This window comes from Dendrobium catenatum, unplaced genomic scaffold (genome assembly GCF_001605985.2).
Source record: "Dendrobium catenatum unplaced genomic scaffold, ASM160598v2 fragScaff_scaffold_1022, whole genome shotgun sequence".
Taxonomy (NCBI): domain Eukaryota; kingdom Viridiplantae; phylum Streptophyta; class Magnoliopsida; order Asparagales; family Orchidaceae; genus Dendrobium; species Dendrobium catenatum.
In genome coordinates this window covers 3,888,739-3,913,592 of record NW_021319484.1, presented here as the reverse complement: position 1 = coordinate 3,913,592, position 24,854 = coordinate 3,888,739, and the positions used below count along the sequence as shown (strand labels likewise).

The 24,854-nt window shown below is 38.2% G+C and overlaps 1 protein-coding gene across 2 annotated transcripts in view; it reads right to left on the bottom strand.

Annotated features, from left to right (window-relative positions):
* Positions 1–2,602: 2,602 nt before the first annotated feature.
* LOC110110255 (protein farnesyltransferase subunit beta-like) overlaps positions 2,603–24,854 on the bottom strand; it is a 72,855-nt gene continuing 50,603 nt past the window's right edge. For both annotated transcript variants that reach the window (XM_028697955.1, XM_028697956.1), the window contains 2 exons: positions 2,828–2,910; positions 2,603–2,730 (listed from right to left, as the gene is read on the bottom strand). In XM_028697955.1, coding sequence (XP_028553788.1) covers positions 2,616–2,730; positions 2,828–2,910 — 198 coding nt within the window. In that variant the 3' untranslated portion in view covers positions 2,603–2,615. The remainder of the gene's footprint in view (positions 2,731–2,827; positions 2,911–24,854) is intronic.

Genomic DNA, 24,854 nt, shown 5'->3' with positions numbered 1-24,854 from the left:
AGTCAATTTAAATATAAATCTAATTTCAAAATATAAAGTTTAACATAAGATAGTTTTGAATACCTTTGAGACCATACAAATCAAGTCTTCCTACAATTTTCACATATGGCTTCCATTCAAAGAATTGACTTTAAGTTGATTCAATCTCCCTTGAAATTCTCAAAGATCAAATCTTTGATAAGGATTTAAAAAAATCAGCTAAATATTAGTCAATGTTTTGATGAAACGATGTAAATTACAATTTTAATCAAATATTTTCTTAAGAGACAAATTATTAGGATGTAATTAATCATAGGGACTTACCCCTATGAGGAACTTTTACCCAAAAATATAATAAACTCCATTTAATCAAACATATTGATAAAGAAAAAATCACTAGTAAAATATAAAAAAAAAATACAAATTTAATTGTCGAGTCCATAATAAAAAAATATTTTTATCCCCCAGGATAATACATTATTTTATATATACTATTCAATCATAAAATATTTTAATCCACTGAGGATAGCAAAAATTCCACCACCACATCATTTGCAAGTGAAATTTCTGGCTAATAGTTCCTGCACAACAATTCAGTCTGCAGGAACTCCATCCAAAACTACAGTTCGAACACTGCTTCCTCAAGAGTAACGTCCTATGCTGCTCTGTTGCTGGGAAAAATCTATCGCAAGGAAAAAAACAATCACAAGGGAGGATTAATAGGTCTTGGCAAAGTCTTGGACTTCACTACGATTCCCTTACTACCTCACGTAAAATAAGGGAATAAACCGTCACCTTAGGATATACTGAAAATAAACTCTAAAAAAAACATCCCTCCTCAAATGAGCCTTAGGTATTTATAGGAAACAAAAAAGCAAAAAAAAGGCCAAAGAGCAAGTAATTATTAAAATACCCCTATAAAAGAAATGTCTAAAAGATTAAAAAAAGGAAGAGAAAACAAACAAATAAATAAAGGAGAAGGCTTAACAGACATTAACCATATCACTAAAGTTCCAGAGACAATCACAACTAAATGAGAGCAGGACAACAACAAATAAGGAGACTAATTTACTCTTCCCTGATACCTAATGTATGTGTGTGTTGTGGGCCTTTATAGACAGTGGCAACAACCACAGCCTACAATCTTCCTTGTCCGATTCAATACCTGCATGAAGAGGATGACTGCCACAACTAAGCCAAGCCAAAGAAATTTATGGATCATTTTGGTTCCGGTTTGGCCAATTTGAAAGTTGTTAGTCTTCATTTGACCCATGGTTTAAAATTGCGCAATATGAGGCTCGCCTTTGCGCAATTCAAGTAAAAAACGCCTTGATGCTTACGCCTCGAGTTTTTTTTATGAGGCTTGCGCCTCAACTTGGTTGAGGCCCGCCTCGCCTCACTGGCATGAGACTTACGCCTCACGCTATATATATATTAAAACTTATATAAATCTTAAAGTAAATGCCCGACATTGGACTCTATAGGAAAGGAGGAAGGGGAGAGAGCAGTTCACCATAATGCCACTTAGTGATGACAGTGCTGATGACTTATGAGTTCTTATGTGATATGTCATTGATATTTATTTTTGGAAATTGGAATTATATGTTAATGAAAAGAATACTGGGATTTGGGAAAGATAGAATTTTGAGTTGAACTATATTTCATGTTGTCTTATTATTGAGATATTTTGATTTCACTTCATATCTTATGCTTTTTTTATGTTTTATATTATTCACTCATTAGTATATAAAAATTTTATCATTTTATATTTACGCAATCTTTTGATTTTGAGGCTTACGCCTCAAAACGCCTTGAGGCTTACGCCTCGCCTCATGAATAAAAAACGCCTCAATACCCGAATACGCAATTTTAAACATTGATTTGACCTCTTGTTTGTCTAAAAATACACTGAGCAATTGGACTCATTTAGGCACTAAATCAACTAAATAGACATCTATTAAACACAAATTCAATCTTCTTGAGATCCTCAGAATTCATGGTGCGCATAAAAAATTGTGATTGATCACATTTGAATTTTTTACAACCCCAACCATAATTTTAAGATTTGTTTAGTCATCTGACGTATAACTGTTTTAAAGCTGTATTAGTAGTTTGATTCTGTCAAATCAATTAGTTCCAGAACTGAATCAAAATTGCCAAAACTATAATAGGTTTCTTCTCATTTCTATATGAGTAATTTCAACCTATTAGGTGGACTAATAACTTTCTTAGTCAAAGGAATCCAAGGAAGCTCCATCCTAAACTAATTCAAATTACGCATTCCCCTTATAGTCTCCTATCAGTAGCTTACGATAGTCAAAACAGCATATGTTAAATATCAAATGAAAATATATCAATCACAAACTCCTTTTGCAATGCTTCTTGTGCACTGGGATAGAGATGGAATACCAGGAAAGAGAATGGGATGTGTCCTATTCAACATCTAGCATGCCAGAAATGTATGAGTAAAAGCAAAATGTTACTAATATGAATTTATTTATTTGCCAAATTTGCTAGGTTGTCAAGTACTAAGACTAGATAGATCCTATCATTAGTAATGTAGCTTTTATATCAAAAAAAGTAAAAAAATAATTCTTACTTTAGCAACAGTAGAAGTACAAACTTCTGTTGCAAGATTATGAACATAGATTTAGCAACTGAAAAATCGTTTGTTTAACAAAAGATGAGGAAACATGCCTGAAAGCTCCACAAAAATCTTTCATTCGAAGTAAAAACTCGCGCAGTGCCTCTCTAGCCATAGCAGGAATCATATTGTTAAAAATATAATAAAAAATGTAAAACAAAACACAATAAAATGCTGATATTGAAAAGGAACAAAAAAAATCACCTATTTATTGAAAGAAGTGCTGAATTGCTCCCCAGAGTAACAAGTGTGTTCACTGCAGCATATGTTGTTGCAAGATGAGGCAACTGCAATGAGTAAAACCTAAGTCAAAATTAGTTAGTACAAACAGAGAATTAAGTTTCTGATAATCATGTGCTGCCACAGATGATATGGCCCTGAATCACATTATATTATGTGTAAAATAATAAACCTTGGGAAAAGAAAAAAAATAACATGAATTGCAAAGTCAAACTCTTTAAGTATGAGAAAATAACAAAGTAAAATTAATTTTGTAAAGCTTAAGGTTAACTACTTTACAATGTAACACCACAAAGAAAAGTCGTTGAATGGGTGAGGGATCGAGAGAGAGCGAGAGTCGGGAGAGTGAGCAGAGGAATGAGAGAAAGAGGCGATCGAGAGAGTGAGGGAATCAGCGTAGGAGTCGAATGAGGAGAGTAGTTAACGCGATGTAGAGGGACATCCGATCGTGCGAGGTCGTGGGCAACGACGTGCTGAATTCGGCGCCGGACAGGTACGTGGATTTTAATTTTTTTTTAATAATTTTTTTTTTTATACAGCAGTTCAACAATCCCATGAGGTGGGGTCGGCTAAAAGAATCTTTTTTCTTCATTGTGTCATATTAAAAGTCAAATTCTCCTTTAAATACAACTAAAAAAATATCATTTTTTATACTTTCTAATTAAGTCTTCTTAGTTCTACCTCTACCTTTCTCAAAGGTCAAATTTAATACATATATTCTCCTTCCCAGTTCGTCGGAAGGCCAACGAATTATGTGATCAAACCATCTATGGCCTCTCTAATCTTATTTACCATTGGAGGTACTCCAACCTTTTAACGTATATACTCATTTTGCACTGTCTCCAAGTGTAAAACCACTCATTCACCTAAGCATCCTCATCTCTGAAACAGTTAACTTAATTTTATGCTCCTCTTTTAATGGCCAATATTTTGAGCCATAAAGCATTGCAAGTTTCACCATATCTTATAATTTTTTTCCTTAAGTTGGAGGGGTACCTTTCTATCACACACCAAGCCCGATGCCTTCCTCCACTTCAACCATCCTGCTTGAAATCTACTAATAATATCTCTATCTATTTAACCATCACTTTGAGCAATAGGCCCTAGACATCTAAAATGTACACTTTTTGCAATAACTTAACCACCCAATATAACAATCCCACTATTTGATTTATTACTACTAATATTACACTAAATGTATTCGATTTAAGATCTACTCTAACACATACTTTTAGACTCCAAGGTTGACCTCCATAATTCAAGTATTCTTTCAACTCCCTCTCAACTCTTATCAACAAGAAGAATATCATTAGCAAAAAGCATACACCATGGTACATCCTCTTGCAAACATCTAGTAAGAATATCTATGACTAAAGCAAAAAGATATGGGCTTAAAGTTGATCGTTGATGTAAGCTAACTGAAATATGGGCTTAACGCAAAATTTTGGAAGAAGACCTAAACTGAAATAAGAAATTACTTACTTAGGTCCCTTCTCAATTACATTGAAAAATTGAACAATGGAGTAAAATTTTGCTTCCACTCAATTTTTGTGTGATACAGAATGTATATTCTTCAAGCGCTTAGCAAGACTTGATAATAATTTTAGTGGGATAATTTTTCTAAATTCAGCATTGATTTTCCATGAATTGATTTACATCCTTAATTTTTCCCGGATTATTTTTGATCTGTTCGAATGCAAATATTCCTAGTGTTATGTAAATCAAATACATTCATTTTGAAACTTTTGTTGTACGGTTGGATGAAAAGCAAATGCTTTGTAAAATTCCAATGCTTTTTTTTTTGTAAAATTCCAATGCATTTAAAATACCCTATCAAGCTTGTTTTCGGTGTATTTTTAATTCAGCCCATTTGGGCAAATTCCAGAGACACAACATGCGTGACGCATGGCCCACTACCATTGCCCATGTTGTTCGCCACAACCGACAGTGCAGAATGATCACCACACCACTGCCTCCGACAAATTTTACACTGAATTAAATTTATTCCAAAGCAAACACAAAAAAATAAAACCCTTGCATTTCTACTGCTAATGTAGTACATGGAGATGGTTCTATCACTAGAAAAGGAAGCTCAAGTGATGTAGACACACAAGAAGAAACAGACGCAATGGATAGAACTTAAAACAAACTTTATTAAAATAAAAGCAAATAACTAAAACTTGACAAATATAACAAGAAATACTAGGAGATTTTAAAGAAATAAAATAAATAAAAAGACGCTATCCTCAGACAACCGTCAGAGCGGTTCCTCACATGCATCGAATTTGTAGGTTAAATAAGTAAAGTGCATAGAACTAGCAAACCGATTGTCTACCACTGCAAGATTGTCCAATTTCTTCAATCGATGCTTCAAATCAACTCTGATACGACACCCTAAAGTTGCTTTACTTTGAGAAGAAGGATACATATGGAGTGGCACTTGCGGAGAGACAAAAGAGATTAGAAGCCCGAGAAGAAAGGTTGGAAAGAGCCCGCAGGATTTCCGGAGGGGATGAGAAAAGAAGGGTGGAAAGAGCCCGCAAGATTTCCGAATAAACCCGCAGGTTAATAGCGAATATGCTCACAAATATCAACTCCCTTTCTTCACTTCATCATCTCATATTTATAGGCAAAGTAGAGGAATGCCAAAAGCCACCTTAGTTAATGTTCACATCATCCCGAGCATTTATTTAGTTTTCAAAAGAATTCCAAGAGACATTTCGGAAAAAATAACCCAGCATCTCACGGAACCAAAGAGCCAGCAAGCAGGCCGAGAATCCAAAGCAGCACAGCAACGGGAAAAGCATCCCAGTTCGAAAAATCAAAGGCCGGATGGACTGCCAAGGGAAAAAGCATTCTTTTATAAATTCTAATACTTTGAATTCAGCCACCAATTAAAGAGCAAGCCACAGTTCTCCAAGAGACAAGAAGAAAAGGGGAAGGGGAAGGGACAAGGCCACTCCAAAAGTAATTCTTCTTAATGAGGTACCTTTTGAGAATTAAAGAGCTACTAAACTTCAGCTCAAGCAACTTAGAGAACAAGCTCAAAACCGAATGCTCCAAAACAGCCAACCCGTGAACCACCAGCAGCCAGGGACCAATTGAGCCAGCAAACCAAAGGTCTACCAAGCCATATGCACTACCTACCATGATCATTGGATGCTTTCCCATCATTGGATAGCTAAAAAAGAAAAGAAAATAAAATATATTATTGTTCAAATAAAATAAAAAGTATAGAAATTCTTGATAGCATCATCAAGCCATAAAAAACCATGAATTTATACATCATTATATGTTTTTTATGTATTTTGTATTATTTTTTATGTATTTTCATATTTGTGATGTTATAAGATGTGTAGGCTGCATAATGCTGTATTTGTCTTGCTAGTGTTGATGTGCTTGGCTAAGGAAGAAATTGGGTGGTTAAGGAAGAAATTGGGTGGTTGTAGGTAATTACAACTGGGTAATGCACGGAGCAAGGGGTCGGCTCCTCCCACTTTTCCTTTCCCTTCGTGTTTGAAATTGAATACCAAGAGGTGTGTCTTTTGGAGTTATGGTAGTTTCATAATACACACTTTGATAAAAAAAAATAATACAACTTTGATAAAAAAAAATACACACTTTGCTGAAATAAATGAAGCAATTGGTTGTGTAACACATTTTGAAGAGAAATTCAAAGGAGCTTGGTGGCTTGGTGGCCAATAACCCAAGAGGATTGGGTGATCCTTTTGAATTTCTATTTTGGCTAGTAGGGTTTAATTTTTCCTACATTTATTTATTATTACAATCTTTTGTAGTTTTTTTTTTTATTCTAACTTGTCTTTAAAAAATCCAAAAACCATTTTCATCCATCAAAATCTAACTCGAATCCCTATATCTAGGGTCAGCCAGAACTTTTGTTTTTATTGGACTAATTTTATTCCTAGAAGCATTTGATCACTCTAAACCGCATAAAACTCAACCGAAATCCCCAAACCTCTAGTCTATATCCTATACTTCAATAACCCTATATTATTTGGGAACTAGTCAAAATTTTGAACAAAAAATCCTAGTCATATTTTCATTTTGTTGTTTCAGTTCAATAACATGTTTCCAGCCCACAGGAATCATAAAAAAAATATCAATGCACCACAAAAAATCCTAAAACCTTCCAAATCCCATCAAGGGAGTGTCCTTGAACTATTCTAAGTGGATTTTTTTAATTCCACCATATCAATAGAAAACCACACCGAATTTTCAAACCTTAGTCTGTTTTGGATAGAATTGACCATTATCACTTCCAAAAAAGAATAGACTTACCAAACCTTTTCTACTCCTTACCAAGCTCTCCAAAATTAAAGTGAACATCCTCATCTATAAATCAAGTTCAAGTTCACCGCATTTAAAATTCTAGAAAGGAGGAAACATTAAGTAGAATATTTAGTTTCCAGTTCTAGACAAATTGTAGGAAGTAGAAGATTTAGTTGTACTGCCCCTAGAAGTTGAACTTCCATCCCTTCGAGTTGCTATCCAGAATGAGATGACTCAGGAACAGAACGCTCGATTAAGAATGGAAGAGCTCGATGCACTCGATGAAATCAGGTTGCAAGCTCAGCAGAACTTGGAAATCTACCGAGCAAGAATGACAAAATCTTTTGATCGAATGGTGCGTCCTCGATATTTTCAAGAAGGGGAATTGGTCCTGGTGCAGAGAAAACCAATCATCCCACACCGAAAAATTGGTGGCAAATTCGTATCCAACTGGGAAGGACCTTTCGTCATCGAGAAGGTATTTCAAGGAGGAGCTTATCAACTCATTGATCTGAATGATCAGAAGCCCATGCCGCCGATCAATGGTAGATATTTGAAGAAATACTATGCATGAAATCGCCAAAAAAAATGTTATGCTTAATGAGTTATATTTTTGTACAAATTTTATAAGCATGTACATTTTATATTTTGAAATTTTCCTCTGTTATGAGAATACATTTCAAAATCCTCCTGTTAAATTGGGGGCATTTTAAATATTTATTTGGGTCGACATCGCGCTGCGTGCCGAGATCTCCGAATAAATATTTAAAATTTTAAGATTCTAATTCTATTCTGCTCCAAAATGTCCCTACAAGACATTGGGCATTTTAAATATTTATTCGGGTCTACATCGTGCCACGTGCCGAAATCCCCGAATAAATATTTAAAATTATCAGTTCAAATATTCTTTTGTGCTAAAGAATATAAAAACTTGTTTTCTAAAGTATATGCAAGTGAACTTTCAAAAGTTAGAGACACCTTCTCCAACAAACCAAGACTCAAAGGTCAAGAAAGAGACTTTTGTAACTACACACTCCTACAAAATTAAGCCAAAGAAGCTTGAAGCCTTTCGACAGTTTGAAGCTTAAGGTTTGAATGGGTGTAAGAGGTCGGATCCAACAAGCTCAAATATGGCCGGATCGCTGGCAGCTCCGTCTACTCAACAAGCCATAAGAAAGGCCGTAGTAACGGAACCTCCACTTCGTCAACCCGTCAGTAAGGACTGTAGGAAGAACGAAGGCCAATTTGACTCGACCAGTTTAAGTGATCGTAGTCTACAAAATTCTCCTAAATGACTGGAGAATCAAAGTTCAAGTGGAAGATGGGTCTCGAGCAACTACTGAATGTTTGTAGGCTCCAAAATCTAAAACCACGAGGGATAACTCCAAATTTGCTAACTTCAGTAAAATCAGCATTGGGAAGCACAATTTCCATAGCTTAAGTCTGAAGCCTGAATGGGTGTAAGAGGTCGGATCCAACAAGCCCAAATATGGCCGGATCGCTGGCAGTTCCATCTACTCAACAAGCCATAAGAAAGGCCGCAGTAGAGGAACCCCCATCTCAGCAACCAGAGGACGAAGAGCTGTCAAATCCCAGCCCTCCCGATCTGATAAACTCAAGTGATTCAGATTAAAGTCTTCTCAAGTGGTTAAGAATCAAGATACTACCTAAGTTTGGTACTATCAACTGAATCCAGAACCTGCAAATCCTTCAACAAATCCATAAAGCACAAAGCGAGGATCAAAAGAATTTTTCTTCAACAAGTCCATCAAAGCACAAAGCAAAGGACCGAAGAAAACTATCCTAAAGTTCATGAAAAGCCTATGGCTGAACTAAGAGGATTTCATCATCAACAAGTCCGCTATGCACAAAGCTCTGGACCGATGACTTCTTGCCATCGACCTAGTATAAACCTAAAGGGTTTTATGTCACCGACATTTACCCCTTCATCAAGCCCGACAAAGCTAGAAGCAAAGGGCAGAAGGCATACAAATCTTCTGACAAGTCAGCAAAGACAAATCAGATAACCCTTCATCAATGTCCGCAGCACAAAGCACAGGATAGAAAGATCAAGATCTCAGGACTCAAGCTAAGTTGCAGAATGAGCACCTTGGATAATATCTACAAATGTCCCTAAAGACTGGGGGCATTTTAAATATTTATTTAGGTTGACATCGCACTGCATGCCGATATCCCCAAATAAATATTTAAAATTCCATCAACGTACAACCAGATAATGGAAGAATCTTGAATACATGCTACCCACTAGCGTCAATCTACAAAGACAAGATATCAACGATATATTGATATATCTAAAAGAGTCAAGAAGAAAGAGAGATTAGTGTGACATCCAAACAAAATTTTGGAGATCCACTAAAAGAGAGTAGTGTGACATCCAAACAAATTCTTGGAGATCCACTAAATGAAAGACCAGTGTGATATCCAAGAAAATTTTGGAGATTCACTAAGCAAAAATTTTAGTGTGACATCCAAACAATTTTCGGAGATCCACTAAAAGAAAATAGTGTGACATCCAAGTAAATTTTTGGAGATCCACTAAATAGAAACCCTAGTGTGACATCTAGAACAAATATCTAGAGATCCACAGGGTCAATTAGCATACAACAAAAGTGAATCGCTCTAGACACGTATTGCATTTGTTGGGGGCATTTGTTGACCTGTGTGTTATTAAAAAAAAAAATTTATACCTGTAACGCCTGACTCCCGTAATGGCAAATCCCCAAAATCTCACAAAGTCGGACACCCTACGCCATCTCCTACCCACGATTCGATACTGCCTCTTCCACGTTCGGCTTGAATGCGTTGTCTGTCCCGACACTTTGCCTCGCGTTGTTAAATATCGGAGGAGACGAGGCTCTCGGCTCTCGGCTCTTTTTCTTCTCTGACTCTCTCCCTCTTCGACTCCTCAGTGGCTGTTCGGCCTTGCTTCTCCGACGACTTTCTCTACCTGCTGGATCGGAAGTTACGACATTAGGATCGGAAGAAAAAACTGAAGCTCGCTCATTGTGAGGAAACTTTCTCCCTTTGACGTCGCTTCTTCGGCTCCTTCGTGGCTGGTCCGACTTGCTCCTGCGAAGACTTGATCGGAAGTCACGACACTTCTGATCGGAAGAAACAACACAAGCTTGCGGGCTGTGAAGGAGCTCGCTGGAAGTGAAGATAACTTTCTCCCTTTCACGAAGCCTCTCGGCTCCCTCGCGGCTGTTTGACTTTGCTTCATCCGACGCCGTCCCCTTCTTGTCGGACAGGAAGCTACGACACTTTGATCGGCAGCAACAACTCGAGCTCACTAGCTGCGAGGGTAACTTTCTCCTTCTCGAGCGCTTCTCCGGTCTCCTTCGTTGTTGTTCGACTCTGTTCCATCACCGACGTTCCCTTTTTGTCGGAGAGTCTCCTTTGGCGACATTCCTAACGGATCAGAAGTTACTACATTTTGATCGGAAGCAAGCAGAGGAGCTCGCTGGAAGTGAAGGTAACTTTCTCCCGTGCGTTTGTCCGGCCAAATCCTGTAAATTCGCCAAACAGAGAGGTAGAGGGAGAGAGTAATTAGTTTATTTTAATTAAAGTTGATTTTATTTAATTTTAACTTTAATTATTTTAATTAATTATAGTTAGTATAATTAATTAAAATTAGTTTTAATTAAATATTATAATTATTGTTAATTAATTATAATAATTTAATTAAAATTAACTTTAATTAATTAAATAATTTTTTTAATTAATCATAATTTATTTTTATTAATTAATTAAGTTTAATTAATATTAATTAATTATAGTTAATTAAAGATAAATATGATTAATTATTTTAATTAATTATAAATTATTAAAATTTAAAATAATTTGCAAACACCTGGAAACACTCCTATAGGTCATCCCTAACCTTTGGGGGTGATTCCACAAAGTTTGGATCAAAATAATCAAAACCTTTCTAAATAGCTAATTTTAAAAATAATTAATTAACCAAACTTTGAAATATAATAACTAATTGTAGAAAATTCCAAATTAACCAAACTTAGTGTCATTCAACTCCATTTAGGATCTAGTATTTTGAAAAAATGTTAAACTTCCAAAATTTGGTCAAAGTCAAAAAATCAACTTTACGATCAATCGTAGTTTAAAACCTGGTCAAAACTTAAAAAAATCATACTTTTTCATAAAAAAACTCCAAATTAACCAAACTAATAGTCTGACTACTAATCATAAGGTCTATTATTTATTGAAAGTCTAAAACCTTTAAAATTAACTTTAATTTAAAAAGTCAACTTTTGGACCCTTAATAAATGATATTAAATAATTCTTAAAATCTAGTAATCTATTAAAATTCCAAAAAATTTTATTTTATTAATAAAAATACTCAATAAACATTTTAATATACAAGAACCACTCGAGGGATAAGGTTTATAGGATGGACTACTATGGGCTGCGGGGTTATGTGTTCCTCGAACCTTTTAGCACTATGCTATGAACCAGTTGATAGAAAACTTGAATTAATTTAACTTTTGAAATACAAAGCAGTTGAACTCACACTTGAACTCAGGCTATACGACATCAAGTGGGGACTTGTGAACTTGATGAATTCAAGTTTGAATGAAACTTAACTCGGATTCAAACACATGCAAGGAACAAAGCTTGAATCACAGACGAGAGAACTCAAATTACAAGAGCACTTGTACGATCAAAAGTGACACAAAGCACGTTACAAGACCTCAATGCATGAAATCCTACGACAATGCCTGCATGTGCCTGTTGATTGAGATGGCAATACTAGAGACCAGCAGTCAAAGATCGTCCCCTGTAAACAAGTACAATTAGCAAAACCACCTGAGATTGGTGACAGGTGGGCATGATGTGGGAACAGTGGGTCTTCTACGAACATCTCTAGGAGGTCGTAGCAAATACAACGGATCCCTACAAACAAACACGAGCCGCTTGTGCATAACAACAGTGGGTATATCGTAAGCACATCAAATCATTGTGGACACAAGTACGGATATCACCTACGACAGTGGTGATCAAAGTGTTGTCAGTACACCGGGTACAAAAGTAACCCGATGTACGAAAAAGGACATCCCCTGGCATAAAGGAGGAAATGTTTGAACAAATTAGAACCAAACTTCCTGGTGTTCCAAAGTCTCTTCTTAGTGCTATACTCGAGAAGAAAACAGTTCTGGTGCCCACAAACACCAAAAATATCAAGTCCTCTACACCAAATATCCTGAAAGGAGTTCTTTCCAAACCAGCAGTCATTGACTCCAAAGTTCAGAAAGATCATCCCCGGTGAATGAGAGAGGGGGAGTCAATATCAAGACTAGAACGCCACCAGATCTGCAACACTCATGCAAGCAGACAGAAGGCGTCTACAACCTACAATGCAACGCCACTGGATCTGCAACATTCATGCAAGCAGACAGAAGGCGTCTACAACCTACAATGCAACGCCACCGGATCTGCAACACTCATGCAAGCAGACAGAAGGCGTCTACAACCTACAATGCAACACCACCGGATCTGCAACATTCGTACAAGCAGACATAATGTGTCTACAATTATTTCAAAGTACCCCTGCACGTGCACTATAAATTTTATACACATAGGTACACTAAAATGAGTAAAAACAATTATAAAACCCGCATGGGCCACGACGAGCGTGTTATTGGTACACACATGACGTCTAGGGATGCTGCGCATGTTATCAAATTTTAAACCCGATCTTCCTTAGCAGGTAAAAAGGAGTCGACAGGGTTTAACTATAAAATACCCCCAAACCCGCATGGGCCCCGGCGAGTGTGTTATTGGTACACACGTGACGTCTAGGGATGCTGCGCGGGTTGACAAGTGAATTCAGGTTCGAAACCGATCCTTCTATACGGGTCAATAGAAGTCGACAGGGTTCGAACCATTAAGCAAATATAAAGCTGTGGCGACCGGTATATTTACTTTAAAACATTCATGTTAGGCCTTTAAGGCCTACAACAATATGAATTCACTAATAAAGGCACGAAGCCTATGAAACCTGATCCTCAGTCAATAGCTCGGCTGAGTTGACAAGGTTCAAGTTACAAATAGAAATAACCCAAAACACCCCGATGATGACCGTGTTGAATGTTTATCTCAACTGGAGGGGTCCATTCAAATTCCAAAACTCCAAAAATGCCACTTAAAAATCCCAAAATCTAAATATTTAAAATTTGAAATCTAACCATCTATACTTAAAGCAAAATCCATCCACCCTCCGCAACAGTCTGTCGGGGTGGACAAATCCAAATTTACTTCAGCTCACAAAGAGCCAAATGCCTAGTCAAAAATATTACAATGATCCATTCTCAAAACAGTCTCCTGCCAGTAAGGACGTGGTACGTGTCCTCTAACCGGAGGCTCGCCTCCAAATGGCACCGCAGGATAAACGGTTATGACCCGGGGCCCTCTGAACCGAGTGGTTTTGCCGCCAAATGGCACCACGAAATACCGATTATGGCCAACGTCAATACGCTCCTTATTGGCATTAAATCCTTGAGATATGAATCAATAGGATATGATCGATAGGGCACAAAACTCTCTGCAAGCTAAGGTGGATTCAAATTTGTCCCCTTAGACAAACATTCACCTCAGGTCTACAAGGTCCCCTTGGACGAAGAAACCCATGGCTGCCGACAAGGATCCTTCTGTCAGGTTGGGTCGACTACCTCCTCTGTTTAAGTAGACCAGGGACCACGATGGCCCGGACGACGGAACCATGGGATCTTGATCGGGTCTATCATCCATTCCCCCCACCATCTGCTTTAAGTTTCAAATGGTGAAAATTCCAGTTTTAAATATCAAATTTTCCAAATTCTCAAACTTCCAAACATTTCAAATACCTAAACCTATGCTGCTACTATATGCCAGATACACGTATTCTCTACGTATCTGATTGACGACTAGCCTTAATCGAAAGTTCTCTCTCGTGATCGGGAGGGGTAATTAACTATAGGGGCTTGCGCCTATAGGAAACCAGAACTCAGATCATAAAGTCCTCACAAATGAGGGCGAAATCTCTGGGTAGTGTCTTATCTATAAACCCATCTGCCTTCCAAAATTTACCCCGGAACTTATTCCGTTAAAACTCCCTCGCCATAGCAAAAAGAAAAAGAAAAGTGCGACGCGGAGGCCGGGGCCGAATTTTCGGACCCCACATATTCAAAAAGCATTAAGGGTAAAAATGTCATTTAGAACTTTCCGAAAATTTTAACTCCTAAAATATTTAAAATCCGATATGGGTTCTATACATCAAAACGATTAGAATTTTGCGCTCTATTTTATAAAATTATTCCCGTCGAAATCCGACAACCTCAAATTTTCCAGTTAAAACTCGTCGCGGCACTTTGAAAAGCGTGCGAATCCTAAAATGGTATTTTGCGGGTTTTACAAATTAACACCACCAAATTAAACCTTACTCTTCTAATTATCTTATAAGAGTCTCATTTACCAATTGATCACAACAGTGACCTAAACCCACCACCAACCCTCATCAAGTGTACTTAGCTAAAAAATTCATAAGCATTTTCAGTTTAATATATTTACTATTCACTATATTCATTTTTACACTCTATTCCTTTTTTAGCATAACAAGCTACCTCTCACCTCAGTAATTTCTCTATGCGTGATTAAGCTTTTGTAAAATTAGAAACATGTTGGTTTTTTTATGATATAGGTCTCAATTGCTATAGAATTTTGCAATCATTTTTTAATTTATTGTAGAATTTAAGATTCTGGTAACTTCTAATTTGGATTGAGTAAGCATCTATTTAGGTGGTTACAATTGTATGTTGATGTAGACAAAGGGGGGGTCAACTCATGTCCAAAATAAATCAATTTTGGCTTCCCTTGAGTTTACAAGCTCAATCAAAATTGAGTTGAAATTTTAGCTCATTTATTAGCTAGTCTTTAGTTCACTTATTGAACTAAGGGTTAGCTCATTATTAGCTAATATTTTAGTTCATAGTTATCTTTTAACTAATGTACTTTTATTATAGTATTTAATGTATTCATTTAAGTTGTCTCTTGGTTTTCCAAAAGGGCTTTTGGAATCCCAAGAAAGTTGTTTTATTTTCCCATGCCGTGGCTCCTTGGCTTCCACGGTGGGCTGCTGTTTTCCGTGCCATGGCTACTTGGATTTTCTATCGGCTGCTGGTTTTCTGAGCCTAGGGGCTTTCCCGTGGCTTTGGCGCCTTGGTTCCGTGCGTCCTGAGCTGGGCAATTTTTCCGTGAAAAGCAATAGGTTTTTTATGGCTTGTAATGTTTGGAATTTCTACGTGGATTCAATGACGTGTCCTTTCCGTGAAAAACACAAACATTGCACCATGTTTAAATAGGTGTATTTAATCGTCGCACAAACTTTCCATCCAGACATTATCATCACTATGAGCACATGGTATGATTCAAAATTTTAAAATTACATACTGGTGCACATTGGTCCAATGCAGCTAGAAAAAAACAAATAAGTACTCATGTGCATTGGTTCAACATGGCATTGAGATTTTACATTTTTTCTTGATATGGTACGAATGATTATGTGCAATTTTCTTAAATGCAATGTAATAGAAGATCGCTCGGACGTGGTACCCTACAAAACTATTCGTGCACACCTTTTGAAACATGGTGCAATGGTTAAACACCCTTAAAGATGCCATTATATCGGGGAGATGTCAGGAGACTCCTAAAATTTATACTGACATGAGATTCAAATATAATGAAATAAAATGGTTTACGAGGCATAAATGCAATGAAATGAGCAAAATATAAAATTGCAAAAATTATTAAAAAAGAAAAATTACAAAATAAGAACAAATAGTGATCGTAAAGAAAATTTATGGAAGACTTATAAAGAACGTTGCAGCTCACCTACGAGCACAAATGGACTTGCAAAATGCACATGCAAGTGGACAAAAGGCAGAAGGTGATCATTTCAAATTTCAAAATTAAAATTTATGGACATTTCAATGATAAATGTTAGCACAAATAACCAAAATTCAAACATTTACTAATCCTACACGCATCAAAATAGAACAATCCAATTCAAGTGTGATGCAATAAGGAGCATGTAGCTACATCAAGAAACATATCGGGCCTTGAGAAGCATGTAGCTGCTTCGAGAAGTGTGACACTATCTCAAGAATGGTAAAATTGTCTTAAAAAGCAAGAAGTTATCCCGAGAAATGTGCCACCACTCTAAAAGCAAGCAAATTCATCGCAGCAAAAAAAACATGCAAGTACACTTCACAAATGGAACAAAAAGCAAGCAAGAAGACTATATGGATGTACAAAAAAAAACACTCAAGTATATTAGAACGCGTGCGAGTGCACAGTGCAAATGCAACAAAAACATGCAAGTGCGTGGTGTAGGTCATCAAAAAGCGCTCAAATATATTCAAAGGTGTATAAGTACACTATGTAAATACACTAAAAAACATGCAAGTATATCAAGTAGGCACATTTAAAAATGCACATCAAATAAAAACCATACAAATATTTTGTCCAAAAACATGCAAGTACATGCATTAAAAAGCATGCAAGTTCATCAAAATGATGCAATATAAAATATTTAAATATATTGAAAAGTACAAAAGCATATTGTGTAAGTACAATAAAAAAACATACAAGTGCACCATATACAAACATTGAAGAGTGTCTAAGCATAATGTGAGAATGCACCCAAAAAATAAAACACATCAAAAAGCATGCATGACATGCCAAATTGTCGAAGTTAAAATTGTTCACATGTGCTTCGACAAATAAGGGCAGAACATATGGCTGAGGTGGGCAATTGCCCACCCGAAAATTAATTGCTACTAATATATGGGGGACAAAAAGCATGCAACTACATTGCACAAATGCACCAAAAAGCATACAAGTATACTATGTAGACGTAAAAAAAATGTGCAAGTATATTGGAAAGCGTGGGAGTACACTATGAAAAATGTGTTGAAAAACATACAAATGCATCATGTAGGTACAATAAAAAGTGCTCAAATATATTCAAAAATGTACAAGTATATTGTGCAAATGCACTAAAAAGCATGCAAGTATATCAAATAGACACATTGAAAAGCAACCATCAAATAAAAAACGTGTGAAAAGAATGTACGTACATCATGCATATGCATTTAAAAACATGCAAGTTCATAACAAAAGTGCAATATAAAATACGCAAACATATTGAAAAGTATACAAGTACATTGTTAAATACAATACAAAACATATAAGTGCACCACATACACGCATCGAAGAGCTCCTAAACATAACGTGAGAATGCACCCCAAAATTAAAAATATATCAAAAAACATACATGGCACACCAAACTATCATAGTCAAACTTTCTCGTATGTGCTTCAAAAATAAGAACAGAACACCCATCATGAGTTGTAAGAATGATGCAAATCCCACACCCTCAAATTAATTTATTTTAACCCCCCAACCCCCCCCCAAACCTAACAAAAGATCTCAGTATACCCAAAACAAAGGTTGCTGGCAGAAATCTCACAGCTACGTTGTCAACCACCCTCCTCTTCCTTTCTCTCGTTCACTAAAACGATTATGTAGCCCCAACAGTAAATTAGAGATCATGGATTTAAGTCGAGGAATAGCCTCAATGCTAAAGGAAGATAAAGATGCTTTTATCAACCCATGCACTTGGCATGTGCAAAACATTTCAAAGAGTGCACTTATGAATTTATTTTCTAACATATTAAGTTAACAATATTCTGAGCATCTAAAATTCGGAATGAGAAATAATCAATTCAAAGTAGAGAAACCGAAAATAATGGAAGAATAAATAAACAATAGTAATCTTATCCCCAAAAGAAAATAGACAATTATCCTAATCATAGGTTTTAAAAGAAAATATCCTAATCATGGGTTAACTTTTGAAGTAAGCTAGCAGCTTCAAGAATCCACTAAACCACCAATAATATAAATCTTAAGAAAATGCAAAAAATCATCAAACTTGTAACCAAACCTTTGAAGATCTGTTACAAGACCGTTTATTCTTTTGATATCTGCAATCTGAAAAAATTGGTGAAGTAAAGCTTTTTTTTTTAATTGGTAAAGTAAAGCTTCTTTTTTTTTTTTGGTTAAGTAAAGCTATCATCTTTGTTTCGCAGACTGAAAGCATTGCAGCAGCAGACACCCAGTCGCTACTAGCAACTATCCATTTCTTCAGTCCTCTTAACAGAAGTTGCACTCGGGAATTAATTTCCTTCTTTTTCCAACAATTTACTTAGGCACAAAAATCAAGAATTCTAGAATTTGTTGTAACAAGAATTTTAGAAATAGAAAATTATTATTTTGCTAAAACCAAATTTGTTCTTGCTGAAATTCGGCGGTGATGAATTGAAACTTATAGTATTAAGCTAGATCTTAAATTTTCTAAAAATTACTTATTTTTCATATTTCTTTGATTATAAATATGAACTTGAGACATTTTTTAAGAAAACATCTATTAATTTAATGGTGAAAATAAAATTTTGTTTCTCTCAATTCTTTTTTTTTTTTTTTTAAGATCCAATTTAGATCACGATCTGGATTGGATCAAGCCAACTTGAAATCAGCTCAAAAATAAATAATATCTATTTTTTAGATACATACATACAACATGTGCATATATATATATATACACAAACACGCGCACTTATATAAGTAAAAGTATAATATAATTACACAAATATGCAAATTTAATATTTTTAAAATTTAAAAGAAAAAAGAAAAATAAATTGTTTTAAGATGACTCAATACACATTTGAGCCAACTCAAAAGAGAATCAATTCAAATCCCGAGCCAATTTCAAGCTAGCTTACATAGGTCAATCCAATTTCTAGCCAATATCAGCTCAAATTTGTATGTAACAATCTGATGTATCGGAAAAAAGCCCAGATCTTACAAAATATAATTTCTAACTTTTTTTGTTGGACTAACCTATAAATTGGTTACTGACTTACTGGTGTGAAATCATTAATGAAAATTTGTCAAGTTTAATATGTGCTATTCACCATTTGTGGTATGAATCTTTCTCGAATAATTTTATAATCATATCAAATGAGATTTAAGTGTTTTGCGACTTTTAAATTATTATTTGACATGAATAATTTGTGATTTCTGATTTTACATCAAAGGTGGTTAATTTTTGCTTAACATGAAAGTTGAGAATCTGTATATTATGATTTTTGGTATGTTTCTCAACGCATTTCATCCCACGTTGTATTAATAAGCTCTAGAAATGCTCTACATCAATGACATCCTCCAAAGCAAGTGAATAAAACCAGCCTTAAATACAAAGAGGATAAATAACAGAATAAGGACAATAGGAAGTGATACGTCATCAAAAACTTATCTTGATTGGGCACGAATCTCGATGCAAAATTAAGTTGGAAACTTCCAAAATTAAAATTGGGACCATCCGAACTTCGATTTCAGCAAAACTTATAGTCAAACTGGACGTCTCAGAAATACGAACCCAACGACACCAAATTCGACTCAATCCGAGCTCAAATGAGTCCAAATCAAGGACCCGAAGCGTTGTTGGAAGGTTCGAACCACATTTTGGATTACCAAACAATTCCAAACATGACGTGCTTATAGTCGAATCGAGCGGCTCGACGGGAAGAATCCAACGTGCCCAAGATCACTGAATTCCAACATCACTAAGACATTCAAATGTCCATAAAACAGTTCATGATCAAGGGAGTCAACATCGGCCGTCCATCCAACCACTCCCCATTTGCCCTTGATCTCTCACCTATTTACGGTCCATGCCACTCCAAAAATCTATAAATAGGAAGAAGAAGAGAAGGAAGAAGGAGAAGCTCCTCCTCGACCATCGCCGGACTTCAGCCGGACCACCACTTAAGGCCATCTCCTCCGCCGGACCACCACTTGAGGCCCTCTCCACCGTCGAACCACCGCCTGACACCGGAGTTCCGTCGGACCACCACTTGAGGCCCTCACCTCCATCGGACCACCACTAGAGGCCCTCACCTCCGCCGGACCACCGCTTGACGTCATTGTTCCGCCAGACCACCACTTGAGGCCCTGAGCTCCACCGGACTACCGTCTAACGTCGTTGCTCCGCCAGACCACCGCCTGACATCGTTTCTCCGCTGGACCACCACTTGAGGCCCTCACCTCTGCCAGACCACCGCCTAACATCGTTGTTCCACCGGACCACCACCTGATGTCGTCTCTGTTTAAAATTGCGCAATTAGAGGCGCGCCTTTGCGCAATTCCTTCAAAAAACGCCTCATAACCCACGCAATTCCTGGTTCTAGTGAGGCGTACGCCTCACTGGGACTGAGGCGCGCCTCAGAGGCGCAATTGCGCAATTCCTGGTGAGGCGTACGCCTCTCTGGGATAGGGCCCACTCACTTAAAATGAGCCATTTCCTCTCCTTTTACCCGATAGCCTTCCCTACTAAACCCGACTTTTCTCGGTTTCTCCCTCCCGCACGCTCCAGGTAGCGCCTCAGCACGCTTTGCGACTTTTAAATTATTATTTGACATGAATAATTTGTGATTTCTGATTTTACATCAAAGGTGGTTAATTTTTGCTTAACATGAAAGTTGAGAATCTGTATATTATGATTTTTGGTATGTTTCTCAACGCATTTCATCCCACGTTGTATTAATAAGCTCTAGAAATGCTCTACATCAATGACATCCTCCAAAGCAAGTGAATAAAACCAGCCCTTAATACAAAGAGGATAAATAACAGAATTAGGACAATAGGAAGTGATACGTCTTCAAAAACTTATCTTGATTGGGCACGAATCTCGTTGCAAAATTAAGTTGGAAACTTCCAAAATTAAAATTGGGACCATCCGAACTTCGATTTCAGCAAAACTTATAGTCAAACTAGACGTCTCAGAAATACGAACCCAACGACACCAAATTCGACTCAATCCGAGCCCAAATGAGTCCAAATCAAGGACCCGAAGCGTTGTTGGAAGGTTCGAACCACATTTTGGATTACCAAACGATTTCCAAACATGACGTGCTTATAGTCGAATCGAGCGGCTCGACGGGAAGAATCCAACGTGCCCAAGATCACTGAATTCCAACATCACTAAGACATTCAAAGGTCCATAAAACAGTTCATGATCAAGGGAGTCAACATCGGCCATCCATCCAACCACTCCCCATTTGCCCTTGATCTCTCACCAATTTACGCTCCATGCCACTCCAAAAATCTATAAATAGGAAGAAGAAGAGAACGAAGAAGAGAAGCAAGAGAAGGAGAAGCTCCTCCTCGACCACCGCCGGACTTCAGCCGGACCACCACTTAAGGCAATCTCCTCCGCCGGACCACCACTTGAGGTCCTCTCCACCGCCGAACCACCGCCTGACACCGGAGTTCCGTCGGACCACCACTTGAGGCCCTCACCTCCATCGGACCACCACTAGAGGCCCTCACCTCCGCCGGACCACCGCTTGACGTCATTGTTCCGCCAGACCACCACTTGAGGCCCTGAGCTCCACCGGACTACCGTCTAACGTCGTTGCTCCGCCAGACCACCGCCTGACATCGTTTCTCCGCTGGACCACCACTTGAGGCCCTCACCTCTGCCAGACCACCGCCTAACATCGTTGCTCCACCGGACCACCACCTGACGTCGTTGCTCCGCCAGACCACCACTTGAGGCCCTGAGCTCCTCCAGACCACCGCCTAACGTCGTTGCTCCGCCAGACCACCACTTAGAGCCCTGAGCTCTGCCGAACCACCGCCTAATGTCATTGCTCCGCCAAACCACCGCCTAATGCCCCGGACTTCCGCCGAACTACCACTTGAGGCCCGGATTTCCATTGAACCACCATCTGACGCCCGGACTTCTACCAAACCACCACATGAGGCCCGAACTTCTGCCGGACCACCAGCTGAGGCCTGAACTTCTATTAGGCCACCACCTGATGCCTAGAGTTCTACCAAAGTATCGTCCTACTACAACGATCTTTCTGACCCCGTCTCCTGCACACTACAGTCCTTCTGACATCCGTCCACTACTATGGTCCTTTTGACCTCCATCACCAGACAACGGTCTTTCTGACCTCGATCTCCTATCAACTACGGTCTTTCGAATCTCTGTCTCTAGCCTACTATGGTCCTTCCGACCTCCATCACCATACAACTGTCTTTCTGACCCCGGTCTCCTACCAACTACAGTCTTTCGAACCCCTGTCTTCTGCCGACTACGGTCCTTCCAACCTACATCACCTACTATAGTCCTTCCGACCTCCATCACCAGACAACGGTCTTTTCGACCTCCATCCTATCGACTATGGTCCAGCCGACCAAACAAACATGTCTATGTAACTCCCACCATGTAATGTGCTCTATATGATGTACGTTTATGACATCAAGACAAGGCCTTCTCCTAAGGGACTCATTTGTAATCGACTGCAAATACTAGTGGATTCATTTAAACTGGACCAAGCCCCGTGGTTTTGCCCCCTTTTCAAGGGTTTCCACATAAAAACTTTAGTGTGTCTTATGAATGCTACACTCTCTCTCTCTTATCTGTTTGTGTGATGGATCTTCGTATAATGCAAAGACGTTAAACTATATATTTCTCTACTGCCGCAAATAGTCCAGGACGCAACAGTCTGGCGCCGTCTATGGGAACATGGTTCTCAACTAGGGCAGGGGGCAATTTTTGCTCCACCATCAAAAGGTCGTTCATGTCAATTTTATGGCTTCAGCTATTGCTGCATCAATTTCATGGGAATTAGATCCGGACTTGGGGGCAACCTTGACTCCAACTATGGTCAAGAAGATCCCTTCAATGCTTTCAATATCAAGATGATTATTCAGGAAAATCTCAGCAAATGTAACGATACTTCTAATTAATTTCAAGTTGCATATAGTCCCATATTGGACTCTCTCCTTAGGCAATATCTTAATCTTGACCTCAAAAAGGCAGTAACGATTTAAAGATAGACCTTTATTTACCTTTGATTCCAGATACATGCGGCGTTCGCCCCCTCCCAATCAAAGGCAAAATCAATCCCAAGGTGATTCGACTCGACCTCTTCCACAGAGGTTAACGTCATCGAGCAAAGGCTCTAACATACAACCTCGAATAGGTCTTAAATCCTTAGTGAATTTTCTCGATATCTTTCGTACAGTTTAACGTCATCAAGAAAGGCTCCGACATACAACCTCGGATAGGTCTTACAACCGTGGTGGATTCTCTCGACCTCTTTCATACAGGTTAACGTCATCGAGCCAAGGCTCTTACATAAAACCACGGATAGGTCTTACATCCTTGGTGAATTCTCTCGACCTCTTACATACAGGTTAACGTCATCGAGCAAAGACTTTGACATACAACCTCGGATAGATTTTACATCTTTGGTGGATTCTCTCGACACTGCCGTTGCCAGGTCCCAAGTCCTGGATGAGAAAAGTGGAGGGTTGCGTTAGGTAGTCGACAGCCACATCGAGCAAAGACTTTGACATACAACCTCGGATAGATTTTACATCTTTGGTGGATTCTCTCGACACTGCCGTTGCCAGGTCCCAAGTCCTGGATGAGAAAAGTGGAGGGTTGCGTTAGGTAGTCGACAGCCAGCGTAAAACTTGTCGAACAATAATGACATGAATCCTTTAAGAAATTGTGTTAATGCTAGGGCGTCCCCTGGAAGCGACGCGCTGTATGGCCTGAATACAGTGACAAGTGTGCAAGGGCCGCTGCACCGGCGCCCGGGTGCAGTGTTAAATAGGCAAGAATGGATCACCAGGGTAAGTATCCGATTTGTAATGTATAGCCTTGTCGTTATGTTAACTTGTAGGAAGAGGTCAAAGAATCTCCAAGGATGTAGACCTATCGGCTTTGTTTCGTGATCGTTAACCTATAATGGAGAAGTCGAAAAATATTCACCAAAGGTGTAAGACCATCAACGTTGTATGTCAGGAGGCGCCTTTGCTCGATAACGTTAACTGTATGGAGAGGTCGAGAGAATCACCAATGGATATGTACAGACTATCCGAGTTTGTCATATCAGAGCCTCTGCCGATGAATTACTGGTAGAAACGATTGAAGAGACGTCAAGAGAAAACTTCCGAAGGTTGTATGTAAGCCTTCCGTTTATATCGAATGTTTCTCGGTGTGGATGAAACAAGGTCGGAGAGTATCACCAAGGATGTAAAATACTATCGAGGTTGATGATGTCAAGTCTTTGCTCGATGACGTTAACTGTATGTAAGAGGTCGAGAGAATTCACCAAGGATGTAAGACTATCGTGGTTGTATGTTATAGAGCCTTGGCTCGTTGATCGTTAACTGTATGGAAGAGGTCGAGAGAATTCACCAGGTTGTAAGACCTATCCGAGGTTGTTATGTCGAGCCATTCTCTCGATGACGTTAAACTGTAAGAAAGATATCGAGAAATTCACTAAGGTTTAGACTATTCTGAGGTTGTATGTTAGAGCCTTTGCTCGATGAACGTTCACCTCTGTGGAAGAGGTCTGAGTTCGATCACCTTGGGGATTGATTTTTTTGATTGGGAGGGGACGAACGCCGCATGATACTGGATCAAAGTAAATAAAGGTCTATCTTTAAATCGTTACTGCCTTTTGAGGTTCAATTAAGACTTTGCTAAGGAGAGAGTCCAATATGGGACTAAATGCAACTTGAAATTAATTGAAGTATCGTTACA